General features: G+C 33.7%; 1 protein-coding gene across 1 annotated transcript in view; it reads left to right on the top strand.

Annotated features, from left to right (window-relative positions):
• PTPRQ (protein tyrosine phosphatase receptor type Q) overlaps nucleotides 1–18,485 on the top strand; it is a 216,451-nt gene that overhangs the window by 69,086 nt on the left and 128,880 nt on the right. The window contains exons 20-25 of the mRNA XM_024256953.3: nucleotides 4,496–4,664; nucleotides 6,281–6,571; nucleotides 6,812–7,087; nucleotides 7,455–7,606; nucleotides 12,979–13,120; nucleotides 15,895–16,164. Coding sequence (XP_024112721.1) covers nucleotides 4,496–4,664; nucleotides 6,281–6,571; nucleotides 6,812–7,087; nucleotides 7,455–7,606; nucleotides 12,979–13,120; nucleotides 15,895–16,164 — 1,300 coding nt within the window. The remainder of the gene's footprint in view (nucleotides 1–4,495; nucleotides 4,665–6,280; nucleotides 6,572–6,811; nucleotides 7,088–7,454; nucleotides 7,607–12,978; nucleotides 13,121–15,894; nucleotides 16,165–18,485) is intronic.

Consider the following 18,485-nt stretch of genomic DNA (forward strand, 5'->3'; position numbering starts at 1 on the left):
TAGTGAATCTGCCACCTACTGAAAATTCTGTTTATAAAGATAGCCCTCAATTAGACTTCCTCCAAGAAGTGTTCTCTAAAGTACTGATGGTATCATTTATCCTCAAAATTATTTATTAGCTAAATTTTTTTCATTTGTTTGTATACGATATAAATAGTTTTAGTGTTTGGATGTGTTTGTTTTTCCTTAAAAAAAGTTTTTGATAGCAGGAAGGGTTATTATAATAATAGTATATTAGTAGTTAATGTTTAATGTCAGATGAAATGCAGACCACTCGGAATGTGTTTAGTTAATTTGTCATAGATAAGGTTCTAGGTTTGCACAGTTTGTAGATGGGCACTCTCTAGGATGTGAATGATGATGGCTATGAAAATAGCTAAAATGCATTTACTTTGAAAAAATATTTTCAATTTTCAACAGAATTATATTATTTCTCCAAATGAGATGTTTCACAGAACTCTAACATATAAAAAGGATAATTGGAGTGATTATGATTGAATCAAAGAGGCAGAGAGCTGGAATATAATTAGAAAAACACGGCCAGGTGTGGTGGCTCACGCCTGTAATCTCAGCACTTTGGGAGGCCGAGATGGGTGGATCACAAGGTCAGGAGATCGAGATCATCCTGGCTAACACGGTGAAACCCCGTCTCTACTAAAAATACAAAAAATTAGCCGGGCGTGGTGGCGGGCGCCTGTAGTCCCAGCTACTGGGGAGGCTGAGGCGGGAGAATGGCGTCAACCTGGGAGGCGGAGCTTGCAGTGAGAGGAGATCCCGCCACTGCACTCCAGCCTGGGCGACAGAGCAAGACTCCATCTCAAATTAAAAAAAAAAAAAAAAAAGAAAGAAAAACATAAATTTAGAAGAAATGCTACAATGTACAGAATACATCCCTTAGTGGTAGAAATTATTGACCACGTTTGTGCCTTAGGTGATTCTTAATTCTTTCTATCCTTTTAAGTAAAAGAAGAAGAAAGATAAGTCTTACAAATTCTGAGTTACCTAATCCCATTTGTGACTGACAGCCCAAGTTTAGTCACTAGTTAGCTCTCCTGAGTAACAGCCTCTGGAATTAAGACTTCAGTGCAGCTATAGTGCAATGTAGGCTAATGAAGAGGGCAAGAGCAGAACTTGCAAGCTATCTCAGGACTAACCTAGCAGGGAGAAAGACAAAGTCCAGAAGGTGGTTTAGTGTTTATATTCTGTTCTATAAGAGTAGGGTTGTATAAGTCTGTCTATTTAAAACTTGATGCAAAGAGAAAACTACTTTATAAAAGACATGTAGATATAATTATAGCTGTAATGAAAGACATGTAGATATAGTTACAGATGTAATCGTAAATCAACATTTTTGAACAAATGCCTTAAGAGCAGAAGGAGAAAGGAAGGTCTAGTTTTCTACTCTATGTCACGCAGTTTTTGCTTTTTGTTTTGTTCTCTGTAGGGAAGAGAAATGGGACCTAGAAAGGCAATTTATTTTTTAACCAAAATGTGGTTTACAGTTGTAACAATATGTCATTATACCCATAGAAGATATGCAAATTGGAGATTTTCCTTCTTTTATGCATTTAAAAAACATTGCACAATTGTTCCAGTAGTTCTAAATTTTAGCAATCATTTTGTCTCTGTACAATTTACTTATGGCTTCTATGTGATTTATATTTTGGTTCTCTTTGCCCATATCTAAATAATATAGCATAAGTATCAAACTATGGTTCCAACATGATCTTCTAAACCTACTTATTCACACCTGGGTGTGTAATATGATCTAATTTGCAATTCATCTGCCTTAGAACATATTATCTTTTATTAAATAATCTTAAGAATGCTTTTAAGTGTGACAGCTGCAAGAGGGCACAGGCTAATGATGTTAAAATATTTCAGAAGTATAGTCTCATATTGCTTGAAGTTTATCCATGCTTTAACTTATTCCTAAAATTAATGTTAAAAATAGCATCAATACCTTCACTACCTAATTTTCTATTTTGAATTAGTAGAAGAAAGCTTCAAAATGAAAATTATGTAGCAGAATAGGTGTATACCTTTTTATTTGTTCCTTATCATCTTTCCCCTTCCTACAGAACTTTGTAGAATATGTCATGCGTGGCATATCATGTTCTGCCTCCTATTACCGATAACTATTGCTTCTCTTAGTTCCCTTATGCCATGACAAGCATCTTGTAGAAAAATAATTGTGTAATATTTATTTTTGCATCTCCAAAAGTCTTCTGCAGCTATGTCAGACATAGGTTTAATGCTCAATACATATTTTAATTGAAAGATTTTAAAAATATTATAATAGACCAACATCACTTTTAGTACATAGTCATAATTTTGGAGCCCTTGAGTATGTAGCGAAGCCATCTTTCCTTCTTCTTATCTTGGAGAATTTAACCTCTTTGCTACTACTTGGCAATCCATATTGTTCTTCCTTCAGTTGTCGCACATTGTATTTTGTACAGCATATTAACTTTTCTACTTTTTAAGTTTTACCCACTTATGTTTCCTTAGTGTGCGTGGCATAATGTCTTCTATTTTAAAAAGTGTTAAATGGGCCAAGTGTGGTGGCTTACGCCTGTAATCCCAGCACTTTGGGAGGCTGAGGCAGGCAGATCACGAGGTCAGGAGATCGAGACCATCCTGGCTAATACGGTGAAACCCTGTCTCTACTAAAAACACAAAAAATTAGCTGGGCATGGTGGTAGGCTCCTGTAGTCCCAGGTACTCGGGAGGCTGAGGCAGGAGAATGGTGTGAACCCGGGAGGTGGAGGTTGCAGTGAGCCGAGATCGTGCCACTGCCCTCCAGCCTGGGCAACAGAGTGAGACTCTGTTTCAAAGAAAAAAAAAGTGTTAAATGAATATTAGTTGGTTGGTCAAATTTGAAAAGGTTTTACTAAATACCTTCTGATTATATTTATATAAACAAAAGAATAAGCCTTAATTAGATGATTTGTGCCAAAAGACTTTTTTTTGCAAAAATAAACAGCTGAATAAAATAATCATCTGGATAATTGATCTAGTGTTACAAATTTGTTACATGCCTATGCACATTATGTCACACACTCAGCAGGAATGACTTCTGGGTGATTCAGATAATTTGTTATGTATTAGCCATCAAGGTCATAGGTAATCAGAATAAATTCTATAACAAAAACTAAAATTTACATCAAAAAGCTATGTTAATACTTTTAAGTGGTGCTTTATATAAGCCAGTTGTTCCATGTGTAAAGTAGATTTATTGGAAGGTATTAAAGTTCATGGATCATATTTTGTGTGAGATTGCTATATTAAATTTGTCTATTTCTATGTAAATCACCACAAAATTGAAGTAAATCTTTTATTGGACTATATTTTTCCCTGAATACTGGCAAAAGAACTGTAAAATTTTGCTAAATTTAATTTGTTGATAAATTTCAGAACCATTCTTACTATAAATTTAGTAAATTTGCTTATCCTATGTTATTCATTTAAATGAAACTAATTACTGTTTTTTTTTATTGTGTGCTAGACGTGGTATTAATGGCTTTTTGTGCTTCATGTCATCTAATCCTCAAAAGTCTCTGAAGTGGAGATGATTATTTCCATTTTACAGTTGAAGGAAGAAAAGCTTTGAGATTAAGTAATTTATCCTTGATACCCTGCCAGAATTTGAATGCGGGTCTATAGGACTTAAATGGCTTCATGTGGATTGGAATGATTCAGATTACTCTGTGCAGATGGAAATTACAAAATTATTCATACTGATTAGCTATATGTTTAAGTCTCCTTTTATTTTAGAATTAATTTTATTTGGCTATGTGTTTTATTTTTAAAATCTGATAGGAAAGAAAATGATTGCATAAATACCCTAATACTTTTTTTTAAGGCTTGGGGAAAAATGTAACTAGGAGTCAGGCAAGAGAATTTAAAACTTTCTCTTACTCTACACATCAGAGAGTACATCAGTCTGCCATCCCTTTGCTACAACTGTGAGAAGCAAAGTCTGAAAAGAAATGTGAAAGTCTGAAAACCCGCTAAATGTGAATAATAGTGATTTGAGTTCATAGAAAGAGGCAAACACATTCGAAATTCCTTCATCACAAATGGAAAGAAACACAATTAAAAGTTTTCTAATACTCCCAAACTTGTTTAAAATTAGCTGATGCTTTGAAAATTACTTGAATGTTTTTATAAGGAAAGTGACACTGATCAGCACAGTTGTAGCATTTCCATTTGGCTACTTGACCTTCTTCATTGTTGGCTTGGCGTTTTTACTCTTTGCTATTTTTTTGTGTTGGCTTTGCAATAAAAACCACCATCTATTTCTCTTTTAGTACAAACATATTTCCAGTTTAATTGTTGCAATAAAAAATGTTCTATGTCGATTTTCCTAAAACAACGTATTAAAATAATGATAAATAATAAAATCGATTCATTGATAACAATTATTTTGAAGTGTTCATGCATACTAAAAAAATACATTCTAAACAATGAAAGCTATGTGTTTATTTTTCAGAATTTTACACTCCATGAAGTAACCAATGACTTTGACAATATGACTGTATCCACAATTATAGATAAACTGGCAATATTCAGCTACTATACATTTTGGTTAACAGCAAGTACTTCAGTTGGAAATGGGAATAAAAGCAGTGACATCATTGAAGTATACACCGATCAAGACAGTATGTAAACAAAAAACACTTACTAATCTTTAATATGATTAATTTAAAACTTATTATTTTAGGAATTTTTTCTATTTGTTTGAATTTGTAATAACATCTTTTATTTAGACACGTTCATTACAGGAGTTTGAAAATGCAATTAATATACTTACAAAACTATTGCAGTAATAGCCTCTTCTGTTCAAGAAAACTGCTAACATCCATTCATGAAAATTCTGTTTTTTTTATTGCTTCAAAAGATGTCATGGCCATCCAGTTACGGGCACAAAAATTACTGCATACATGGATGAATTTTCCAATAGTTAATTTATTTATTCATTTTCTTTAAGGACTTAAAAAATCTCTAGCAACTTGTTTTCTTTTCAGACTTTGAGTCTACACAGGACTCTGCAGCCCTTCTCTTCTCACTGTGTTTGTGACTAATATATCCAGAGTATTTTCCTTAACTCCAGAAGTTTCTCGTATGCATCTTCTGAAGAATCCTATTTATCCTGAGTATTCAGAAAGCTATATGATTGAAGATCTTGATGTTTTTTATGTTTCAATTTTCAGAATACAGTGATAAGTGGATCATTGCCTATTTTTCTTGTAGTTGTTTCTGTCATCCATTTGATTGTTTATTTTCAAAGATTAATCCCTTATTGAGAAATGGAAGTGACCTAAACTTCTGGAGTAAAACTCCATGTTTATTATCTGAAAGCCATAAATTGACAGATTCCTTAAGCATGAGAAGTGAATGCTTGATTTGTTGTTGGAACAGTCTTTTGAATTGTTGACAAGTTGGTCAACATAAAAATAAATGATACATGTGGGGAAATATGTATTTGGGGAGACTTTAGCAAAAATGTTATATTGTAATATATGATCAATACCATTTCAGGCATTCTTTAAATGCATATCTCTCCCAGGATTTTTGCCAACCTATGACATTTTATCAGTTATAATTTCCACACCATGGATAATAAGCACCTACTATGCACTACTCCAGGTGGATGTCAAATTTACATTAATAGAGTTTAATGTCACAATACAACTTATATCTGAGAATTGGAACTTGTGTGTAAGTAGAGTAACTGTAATATACAAATGTGAGTTGGTAGTCTGGTGACTGGAGAGATTTTGAGACTAGATCTTGGGAAACTTTTAGTATTGATTCTTTTGGCTACTCACATGACCTTGGAGAAGTCACTTAATGGCTCTGAGCTTTAGTTTCCTCATATGTACAACAAGGGTAATATTTAGAAGAAATAAGCTAAAAAGATGGTTTAAATAATATAAATTATCAAAATATTTAAATAAAGCAGTATACATACACATATTATGCACACACACGCACACACACACAATCTCCACACAGTAGGAAAGAAGAGCTAAGAGAATATTATAGAAACAATTTCCATACATATTAAAGATGACAGAGTTTATTTTGAACGATTTTTAAAATAATTATTTAGAAGATATTTTATAATAGGTGAATGTTTGCCACATCTGCATTTAAATAATTTAAGAGCTGATGATCTAATAGTTGCCATTTCAACAATTATACTCAGTTTGTGAATTTAGATTCTGTTTAGGGTAACTGATGATTTTTGTATTTTGCCGATTACCTATCATAGTACCTGAAGGGCTTGTTGGAAACCTGACTTACGAATCCATTTCGTCAACTGCAATAAATGTAAGCTGGGTCCCACCGGCTCAACCAAACGGTCTAGCCTTCTACTATGTTTCACTGATCTTACAGCAGACTCCTCGCCACATGAGACCACCTCTAGTTACATATGAGAGAAGCATATATTTTGATAATCTGGAAAAATACACTGATTATATATTAAAAATTACTCCATCAACAGAAAAGGGATTCTCTGATACCTATACTGTCCAGCTATACATCAAAACTGAAGAAGATGGTAGGCTAGACCCTTTTATTGTCTGTTAAGCAGATTGTTGTTTTCATTTACATTGCTTTCTGATAGGAAATAGTCTTCAATTATTTTGATTCTGTTTGATCTCAAGTAATTAGCCTTTCAATAAACACAATGTTTCTTAAAATAATCTGCTAAGAAAATCAAATCCCATTATGATTGAATCCTCTTTATTTAATGCTGATTCACTTTTGTTTCATTTAATATTCTCTTTTTCTTTTATAGTCCCAGAAACTTCACCAATAATCAACACTTTTAAAAACCTTTCCTCTACCTCAGTTCTCTTATCATGGGATGCCCCAGTAAAGCCAAATGGTGCAATAATAAGTTATGATTTAACTTTACAAGGACCAAATGAAAATTATTCTTTCATTACTTCTGATAATTACATAATATTGGAAGAGCTTTCACCATTTACATTATATAGCTTTTTTGCTGCTGCAAGAACTAGAAAAGGACTTGGTCCTTCCAGTATTCTTTTCTTTTACACAGATGAGTCAGGTAAGCCAGAATCCACATTTCTTCAACAATTTCACTGTTGCAGCGCCTGCTCTCTCTTTTTAAGGAACAGCATGGAATATGAAAGGATATCTGATTGTCTATTTGTAACAGCCTTACCATTATATTTACTTTGTTGAATTTTTTTTTTTGCAATTTGAGCTTCAGAATTTCCTGTTCTGTTTAAAGCTACTTTGGAACTACTCTGTCCAAATACATATTATAATTAATTATGATATTTGTTTCTGAAATTTAAATATGATCATTTTATAAATCTTTTTAAACTAGTGTCTTCAAGAAAGTAAGTCACAGTGCTATTTTTATGTTAAAAGTTTTATGAATGTAAGTTTCTTCATGTGTTTTCCTACAGTGCCTTTAGCTCCTCCACAAAATTTGACTTTAATCAACTGTACTTCAGACTTTGTATGGCTGAAATGGAGCCCAAGTCCTCTTCCAGGCGGTATTGTTAAAGTATATAGTTTTAAAATTCATGAACATGAAACTGACACTATATATTATAAGGTAGGTTGATTATAACGGTATATGTTTATTTTTAAAAATCAGAAATTGAATTAAAATCTTTTGACATATAGGAGGAAAATGGACTACTAAATTAAACAATGACTTTTTTTTTAAACTTCTTTATTTCCTACAATTTAAGGATGCTTATGGAAAACACAAGCAAGCATTTGACAGATATATAAGCTGAATACTTCATAGAGCAATGTACTTAGATTTGTAACTTCCAGATATCTACAATTTAAGAAACAGTTGCATCATTTTGTTAATGCTGGAAAGTGTATAGTAATTTTTTTATGACTTACAAATATAAAATGTATTTCTATCTATTGTTAACAGCAGCACCAAGGGAATCTTTTTAACCTTTTAGAAAGGTATTCATCTTTATTCTGGACTTCTGGTCATCTTTCCCGATAGCATATGATCCTACACTAATTGGTCTTTTACAATATATCCTTATTTTTTTTATTTTCAAGAGTAATTCATTTGCAACACTAACCACATTTTCCCTCCTCCATTTTTGGAATTCAGAATTAGTGAAAAATATCCACAGAACTGATGCAACAAAGAGTCTCAAATATATGTCTGTGATTTCTAGCATTTAATTGCCAAAATGTAATTAACAAGCATTTATTTAAGAAAAGTTTCTTATTTTTTTCCCCAAAGGCAAATGAAGTCCTGGAATGTTCTTATTTAGTTTACAGCAAGAAGAGTGCAAAAAATCTGCAGTAAACATTTTACTCAATATTATGAGCATTACAATTTATGACTATGGTAAATCATTGTTATAGCATATGTAGTTTACAAATTGAATAGTAAAAGTCAAAAGCAGGCATTAACTTTATGTCATCAGGAACAATGTCTTTCTGGAAACCAAGATATTACTTTAAAACTTGATAGTCTGAGTATAATTTGAATCATATTACTCCATAAATGTGAAATTTGTTTCCCAGAGGTGTGAAATTACATTAAATGACATGAAGCCTCTTGCCGTTTAATATCTATCCCTGGTTTGATTAACATTATTCCATTTTTTATTTGCTTTGTCTGTATGGGTCACTGGGAGATAGATATCAAAAGGAAAAAAGAATCATTTTCTTAGAGTAATCGCATTCCTAGGATAATTGTGTATGTGTGTTAGAGTGTGGTTGTCTATATATGGATCTTATCTCCTCAGAATGGTGATCTGTAACATGGGCTCTCTTAGCATAGTGGTGAAGCAAGGGCTCTGACTTCAAATTACCTGGCTCAGATTCTGCCTTTGAGACTTACTGTGCTTCAGTAGGGACATTGCTTACCTTTTTTTTTTTTTTTGAATGTAATTCCAACCTTTATTCCTTAAATAGTTTTATTTTTATTTATTTTTATTTTATCTTATTATTATTACACTTTAAGTTTTAGGGTACATGTGCACAATGTTCAGGTTACTTACATATATATACATGTGCCATGCTGGAGTGCTGCACCCATTAACTCGTCATTTAGCATTAGGTATATCTTCTAATGCTATCCCTCCCCCCACCCCACAACAGTCCCCAGAGTGTGATGTTCCCCATCCTGTGTCCATGTGTTCTCATTGTTCAATTCCCACCTATGAGTGAGAACATGCGGTGTTTGGTTTTTTGTCCTTGCGATAGTTTACTGAGAATGATGATTTCCAATTTCATCCATGTCCCTACAAAGGACATGAACTCATCATTTTTTATGGCTGCATAGTATTCCATGGTGTATATGTGCCACATTTTCTTAATCCAGTCTATCATTGTTGGACATTTGGCTTGGTTCCAAGTCTTTGCTATTGTGAATAGTGCTGCACTAAACATACGTGTGCATGTGTCTTTATAGCCGCATGATTTATAATCCTTTGGGTATATACCCAGTAATGGGATGGCTGGGTCAAATGGTATTTCTAGTTCTAGATCCCTGAGGAATCGCCACACTGACTTCCACAATGGTCGAACTAGTTTACAGTCCCACCAGCAGCGTAAAAGTGTTCCTATTTCTCCACATCCTCTCCAGCACCTGTTGTTTCCTGACTTTTTAATGATTGCCATTCTAACTGGTGTGAGATGGTATCTCATTGTGGTTTTGATTTGCATTTCTCTGATGGCCAGTGATGGTGAGCATTTTTTCATGTGTTTTTTGGCTGCATAAATGTCTTCTTTTGAGAAGTGTCTGTTCATGTCCTTTGCCCACTTTTTGATGGGGTTGTTTGTTTTTTTCTTGTAAATTTGTTGGAGTTCATTGTAGATTCTGGATATTAGCCCTTTGTCAGATGAGTAGATTGCAAAAATTTTCTCCCATTCTGTAGGTTGCCTGTTCACTCTGATGGTAGTTTCTTTTGCTGTGCAGAAGCTCTTTAGTTTAATTAGATCCCATTTGTCAATTTTGGCTTTTGTTGCCATTGCTTTTGGTGTTTTAGACATGAAGTCCTTGCCCATGCCTATGTCCTGAATGGTAATGCCTGGGTTTTCTTCTAGGGTTTTTATGGTTTTGGGTCTAACGTTTAAGTCTTTAATTCATCTTGAATTAATTTTTGCATAAGGTGTAAGGAAGGGATCCATTTTCGGCTTTCTACATATGGCTAGGCAGTTTTCTCAGCACCATTTATTAAACAGGGAATCCTTTCCCCATTGCTTGTTTTTCTCAGGTTTGTCAAAGATCAGATAGTTGTAGATATGTGGTGTTATTTCTGAGGGCTCTGTTCTGTTCCATTGATTTATATCTCTGTTTTGGCACCAGTACCATGCATGAAAATGGTCACACTGCCCAAGATAATTTATAGATTCAATGCCATCCCCATCAAGCTACCAATGACTTTCTTCACAGAATTGGAAAAAACTACTTTAAAGTTCATATGGAACCAAAAAAGAGCCCGCATCGCCAACTCAATCCTAAGCCAAAAGAACAAAGCTGGAGGCATCACGCTTACCTCTTAATGCAAAATGGGAGTTACAAAGATGTGTACATTCGAAATTGAGGATTATAAAGGAAAGTCTCCATAGAGCATTTCGAACAATTCCAAGCATGTGATAAACATGTTAGCTATTGTTGCTGTGATTGTACACAGTTTTTAAAAGAACAAAAAAAACTGTCCAACATTGTAATAGCACTCAGCATGAAATGACAATATGCCATTATGTGAACATGAGAATAACTTATATTCTAAGATTTGTAAACAGGTTTTCTCAATAGAAGCACATCTTTAATATTTCAGAAGTAGCAAAAATACCATCTTTATACCATTAAGTATTCAATACATCATTTGGGATGGGCAGTAGTTTTGTGTTTTAAAATCTACTACCTCATGTTACTCCTTTTTACATCTATTTTCTCTTTCATCAATTTTCATAATCTTATTTGCTTTCAAATTCCTTTAAATATGCTCTCATGCCATCTTTTTCCCTGTCTCAGCATCTAGTTACTATATCTGCTTTCCTTTTTCTATTTCACTTTCTCTCCTAGTGTGTTCTATTTTCCTTTCGCTTTCATCTACCCAGATATCCTGACAGTATCAATTTATATTTTTTTCTCTGTTTTTCTATTCTTTTTTTTCTTTCAAATTATGTGTGCATTTGTGGAGCTAGAATAATGCTAGAACCACTTCAAATGTTACTGCTATCCCAGTCAATCCACTGTGGTCCACAGATAATGAAATCAATAGGTGACTTAGATCACTCACACATACTGAAAGAAATTATTTATTTAGTACAAAGTTCTATTAAAATATGTTTGTAAGTATTCATCACTCATGTTTCCCTTTTTGACAGCACATTCTTGTGTAAATCTGTTCACTATCCCATAAACTACTCTCTTATTATTATGCCCTCTTGGGTTCAGTTGTTTCTCTGGTTTTTAGCGCTTCCTAACCAAAATCATAATTTGCTTGTTTTGTGTTTAATTTTTTCTCATTCAGAAATTGTAGATTTCTCTAGTTAATATAAAAATTCCTTGATGGCAGGGACCATGCCTTATATGTGTCTATAATCTCCAGATTATCTAATGGTATGTTTTGTAAATAGTAAGCAGGAAAGAATGACTGAAATAAAGAGATTCAGTAAACCCCTAAAGTAAGTCAGTGAATTTCTGGAGATTATTTTAAAATAGGATTCTAATTGTAAATTCCCCAAGAATTAATATTCTTGTTAAAATTTCTGTCACCGTGGTGTTTAATAAATGATCAACATGGTTTATATTTTTTCAGATATAATGTAAGATTCCTACATTTATATCACATGGGAGATTATCTTCTCTGTCCATGAGGATAATTGATTAATCTTAACTGCTTTCTTGGTTAGGGCAATTATCTTTGAATGAAAACTTTGTACTTTATGATAATTTTTTCTATGAGAAAGCATATTCCTCCTTGGGCAGCTATGATACTCTTTTTTTCCTTTTCTCATATCTCTAAAAACAGTGTCAAATTAGAAATTTAGGAATTGGCTGGGAAAACTCCCAATTTAAGCTTCATGGAAGCAGATATTTTAAAATTATTATTCACTGCTGTTTTGCCAGTGTCTACATACAGTAGCTGAAGAACAAATAAATTTACACAGGAATGCTGTGGGTATTAAAAATGAATTTAGATGACTTCAGAAAAATCAAGTATCTCTGACCACACACAAGTTGGATTTAAATTGCAGACTGTAATTATAGCAAATTAAAAAAAATGAGTATATAATTCCAAGTAAAAATCATGAAAATAAAACACTCTAGTTTTTTAAAAAGGCAGTTATATGCCAGGTGCAGTGACTCACGCCTGTAATCCCAGCACTTTGGGAGGCTGAGGTGGGCAGATCACCTCAGGTCAGGAGTTGAAGACCAGCCTGGCCAACATGGCTAAACTCTGTCTCTACTAAAAAGCACAAAAATTAGCTGGGTGTGGTGGCACGCGCCTGTAGTCCCAGCTACTTGGGAGGCTAAGGCAGGGAGAATGGCTTGAACCTGGGAGGTGGAGGTTGCAGCAAGCAGAGATCACGCCACTGCACTCCAACCTGGGCAACAAAATGAGACTCTGTCAAGAAAAAAATAAAAAGTCTAAAAAAGGCAATTATGAGGTTCTTCAGGGAAAAGAAGGTGCCCAATTCATCCTTGTATCATAAACTGAGCACACTCTATGGCACAAAATAAATGCTAATATTTGTTTTATTATAATTTAAAATATCTATGCTTATTAAACTATAGGTTAAATATAAAAGGAATAACCTCAATGAAAATATTCATGTACCATAAAACCTAAAGTATAATAATAATAATAATAAATTAAAAAAATAAAAAAATAAATAAATAAATAAAAAATAAAAAAAAGAAAATATTCCAGTGATGAACAATTTTTTGACAATGCATTGACTAATAATTTTTTTTCTGCTTTTCAGAATATATCTGGTTTTAAAACTGAAGCCAAACTTGTTGGACTGGAACCAGTCAGCACCTACTCTATCCGTGTATCTGCGTTCACCAAAGTTGGAAATGGCAATCAGTTTAGTAATGTAGTAAAATTCACAACCCAAGAATCAGGTTAGATACAGTTTTTGAGCCTAAAATGTTTCTTTTTATATTTAACACCTTTCTTTTCCTTTTCTTAGTTTATATGATAAAGTATCATTACTTAAGAGTCTACTCAAAGGGAAATTGCATTTCAGTGCTTTACGTTTAGTCTTGGTCTTGTGTGAAATCATAGGCTGTATGTGTGTTTATACATATATTTTTACACATGGTTTTTCCTTTTGAACAGAAGAAATTGAAATAAAAAAGTAGTTTGGGAAAAAAATAGCCTTCTAGATATCTGTGAAAATTACCTAATTCTTAGAACTGTTTGAGACAGCTGAGGAAAAAGGGGGAAATGAACTAGCAGTCACTTTTAACAGGCTGATTTATATTTTTAATGAAACAATATCTATAATTTTCTTTTAAGAAGATGAGTTGTGACATTTGGAGAGCATGAGTCATTGCATAAGCCCCCTATGTTCCCATCATCCCATCTTTACCATGTGGGGGACACTGAAATATCATTGGTCTAATTCATCAACAGCTTACCTGCTGTGTCACACATGTAGTATACATGACATATCTTGCCTTTGTGGGCACACTGAATAGTTTTTATTTAGGACCTATTTAATGATGGCTTAGAAATGTACTTTTCCTTTTCTCAACTGGACCATACTTTTAAAAGCACCTCTTCTTAATTTTTTTTTTTTGTTTACTTCTGTCAATGTTTATTGAATGAGCAAAAGATCTCGTTCTAGTCATTCCTTCTTATCAGCTCTGGATGCACTTCCTGGTATGTTAGTGAATCTTTAAATTGAGATTGTAGACCACTGACTACTAAATTAATCATTTTCGCATAAATTTATGACTACCTGAGACTGTTTTTCATGCATTCCTGTAAGAGATGCAAAATAAATAGCATTTATAGTGGATAAAAGTACATGCTGTGAAGTCATTTTCTGGATTTGAATTTGAGCCCCATGACCTACTAGTTGTATAATCTTGGCAAAGGCTCATGACTCTGTGAGCCTCTGTATCCTTAACTGAAAAGAAGCACACATTAGCAGTAGCCATCTCATAATGTTGTTGTCAAAAATATTTGAAAAGATCCACATAAAGCACTTTATAGAGTATTGGACACACAGTAAATGCCCACTTCATAGAGTGTTGGACACACAGTAAATGCCCCCTGAATATTACTGTTGCCACCATTCCCATGTTACAGATGAAGAAGCCATGATTGAGCCAGATTAGATGAAAAGGACCTTGAGAAAATTAGTGAAGAACCTGACTAGAACACTGGCCTTCTGACTTCTAGTGAAGAGTGGACATGACTGTAGGAAATGCATGTTGTGAATGAGTGATAGAATATAAAAATGTTCAACCCATAAATAAAAAAATATTTTAATAATATTTGTACTTGAGGACAATAAGAATCAAGGCTAATCTTGTAGAAAGTGCTCTGTAAACCAATAAATATTTTTTATCAGTAAGATAAAATTGTACCCCAACATTCTATACTCTGATTATTTAAATAAATAAAATTTTCACCTTTAAGTGTTTTAATATCCTGGTTAATTTTTTTTGAGGTTCAAAAAATCAGGAAAATAGATATTCACAAAATCTGGATTTAGAAACTAAAGTTCAGCAAATTGTCAACTATCTTATGTTAACTTATTTTATAAAAATGTTGTTATATGATTCTAAAAACAAGGAAGTGAATAGTTAACAGCATTTAATTGCCAGATCCCTTGATCAGCCCAGAAATTATCTTTAAAAAAATTTTTAATGCCACATATTCCCTAAATATTCTCCTTTAGTACTGGTGTCTTGATCTTACAGAGGAAGAAAAGTTTATAACAGCTCAGTTTAGACCCAGGTAGAGCGGTGTAGGCAGGTCAGGGATCACCTGAGTATTCTTTAAAGTACTATGTTTTGCATAATGGCAGCAAGTTATTTTCTTTCAATTTTCATTGTTTTTAATCCACAAATTGACTGTGTCCCAATCTTTCTTCTACCATTATCTTTTACTATGACAAGAAAAGTTATTCTACTAATGCCACCATTAGGGGACATTGGCTAATTGGACATTTCTGTGGGAAGTAACCAGTCTCTCTAATGTGCAGTCACTTTGGTGGGCTAGGATATTGTTCTTTAACCAGGCCTACCAGATATAGAGGACCTCTGAGAAATTGGGTAAGTTTCAAATAAATTCAGAGAAGCTCTAGAAAATAAGACTGAGACTCCTTAAATCTTCCTTCCAATGATGTCTACAAAAGGTACTTAAAGATGAGATCCTCAAGATTCTTCCAAAGAAGCCATCCCAGTAAAAACCAGTACCTTTAAATTAGTTAGGGGTTTCCAAGTACTGTGAAGCCCAGATTTGTCACATCAGGGAGGCACCTGCATCTATGTTTTGCATAAAAATGTTCCATAATAAAGTATTGCTAAGATTGTTCTTTTCCAATTAAGAGAGCAGTTATCAAACACTGCCTGGGCCTGGGCTTGAGGCTACACATTTGCTTCTGAGCTTTTGAGGATGTGATTGGTGCTTCGAACTGGAAGATATTTAGTGACTGGTTCAATACTGTAATGATGAATACAATAGCATAAAAAGCAAGTCAACAGCCTTTTGATTCAGTCTACGTTAATGACTTTTTAAGCACACATTGAAAATTTGATATATTAAATATTTTTCTAGTTCTACTTCTTAACACAGTTGTATCTAGTGATCACATAATTCAATCAATTATCTACTTACATATGTATACACTTTAACTTTGGGCATATGTTTATCTCTTAAGTTCCAGATGTCGTGCGGAATATGCAGTGCATGGCAACTAGCTGGCAGTCAGTTTTAGTGAAATGGGATCCACCCAAAAAGGCAAATGGAATAATAACGCAGTATATGATAACAGTTGAAAGGACTTCTACAAAAGTCTCTCCCCAAGATCACATGTACACTTTCATAAAGCTTCTTGCCAATACCTCATATGTCTTTAAAGTAAGAGCTTCAACCTCAGCTGGTGAAGGTGATGAAAGCACATGCCATGTCAGCACACTACCTGAAACAGGTAACTAACGTGAAACAGGTAACTAACATGAAACCTTTAACTATTTGGGGATTGTGTCAATATCACCTGCAATCTTTATAGCATACTTATCTAAACATATAAAGCACATATTAAAAAATACAACACAGGCTTTTTATCCCACGTGTTGCTTGAGTACCAGGTGTGTACTACATTGACCCTTCTCCAAAACATTGGGAGATTGAAGGGAGGAAAAAAAGAGAGATGATGCTCTTTACTGTATTTCCACAAATATAAAACCCCAACTTAATGAATTATGCTTTATCATGATTTAAAAGAAGAAATAAACATGTAAACCTTTCATGTATATTTTTAGTCTTACTTGTTTTTATGGAATTCTAGATGTTCTCCTGAACTATATGGTTGCAGTATCAGACTCATTTTCATCTATTTTCTCCCCTTTATACCAGCCTTTATCTTTCATGTTATTTGAATAAAATATCCGGGTCATTAAGGTTTAGTCCACAAGAAGAAATTCTCACCTTCCCTAGCAGTGCTCTGTTCTATATCATAATATCCTTCATCCTATTTTCTTCCATATTCTACCTGCTTATATAAATTAAAACCTGTTTCTTTCCTGATAACACCACTTCACTGTAGATATTGGCAATAATTGTTAACTTCTGGCACATCCAGACCCTTTATCTTGGAAACATCTTTCAAGCCGTCTTGAGGCTGTAAACCTAGAACATCAAGACATAGTCTGCCTTCTCTCTGATTTCAGCATCTAACTCAGCATCCTTTCCTTCTCATTCTTCCAGTGCAACATTTTTTCAGACTACGGAGTTTCCCTTTCCAGGATGGAATAGTTACCTTTCAACAACACCTTCTCTTTGCTCCTTAGATCTCATACCATGTCATTGTGACTTATCCTCCAGGAAGATTCCTCACTCTGAGAAGACCCCATTATTTGTTTTTTCCAAGATGCTGGCTGGTAAATATTTCTAGGAAAACATAGAAATGATTCTACTTTGTTCGTCTATAAATTCATCGTCCTTAATTGTCCCAGCTGCTCCACAACCTTCTATGTATCCTTTGTTTACACTTCATAGGAAATATGTTTGTAGGAATACTCTCTATTCCATATGAAAATTGTTCTCTTTCTGAACCTAGTCTGTTCCCCCATCATCCATATTTATTGTTATTTTACTAATAATATCAAATATATTGATAGGCCCTCCTTCCATCAAAATTTATCCATGTCTTTATTTATGCCCTCCAGTTATCCTCTCTTAGGATGTCCTTGCCTTCGTCTTTCAGGGATCTAGCTGTTCATTTTCATTTTAATCTTATGTCTTCTCTAGAATATTACTCCATCAATTTATTCGAATATCTCCTGCATTTATCCTCTTTCTCTTTTTCTTGCACATTCACCCAAATTGTTGAAAAATCTCAACTGAAGACCTAGTTGGAGTATCAACTCCAAATATATTTGAAATGGAATTTGTGTTACATGAAATCACTGTCTTTTTCTTAGTTTTCTATGCCTGTTCTTGATAATCCACTGGACCCCAAGCCTCATAATTTTATACAATTCCTTACTCCATCTCTTCTACATACAGTCAGGTCTTATCAATTCAATTTCCATCACGGCTCTGCAATTTGCCCCTTCTCCACCTTGACAACCACCGTTGTATATTAGAGGGAACTTGTTGCTTCCTGTAATAACATCTTAACTAGCCTTATCACCCACACTACTTTAGCCTACCCATAAGTGTCATCTTTCCACCTACTCACTTAATTGAATTGGTTCTAACATACAATTAGACCATTTATACATTGGCAGGTGAAGTGTAATATCTGAACAATAAAGTTTAGACGTGTCAAGTTGAGTACCTGAAGCACAGAAGTAATAATGAAAGGCACCATGTGTAGGAGATGGGTTAGAATACTCCAAATATTTTACTCATTCTCATTGTCTAGAAAATATCCCAGAATCCATTGCTAATTAGAATTTGGCTTCTCTCTAGCTTTTTATTCTTATATCCTTTTATTGTATCTTCTCATATAGCTGATGTCTGCAGCCAAACTTCATTTATTTAGCATGCTATTTCACTATTTCAGTATTTTAACTCAGAAAACTTATATGAACTAGTATGAACTAATAATTGACTAGATTCTCTTCTTTAAACATACCCAACCGTTTTTCATCATCAGATTGCTTTGCTTCCTTTAGCTGTATTATTATTTTCCCTTTCTGTGACAGATAAAATTTTATTCATTTTTAAAAGCCCAGCTTAAATGTGCCTTCTTTATTAAAGCCTTTAATGGCATTTCTGGACTTCATCCCAGACTTGCTGACT

The sequence above is a fragment of the Pongo abelii genome, chromosome 10, assembly GCF_028885655.2.
Source record: "Pongo abelii isolate AG06213 chromosome 10, NHGRI_mPonAbe1-v2.0_pri, whole genome shotgun sequence".
Taxonomy (NCBI): Eukaryota; Metazoa; Chordata; class Mammalia; order Primates; family Hominidae; genus Pongo; species Pongo abelii.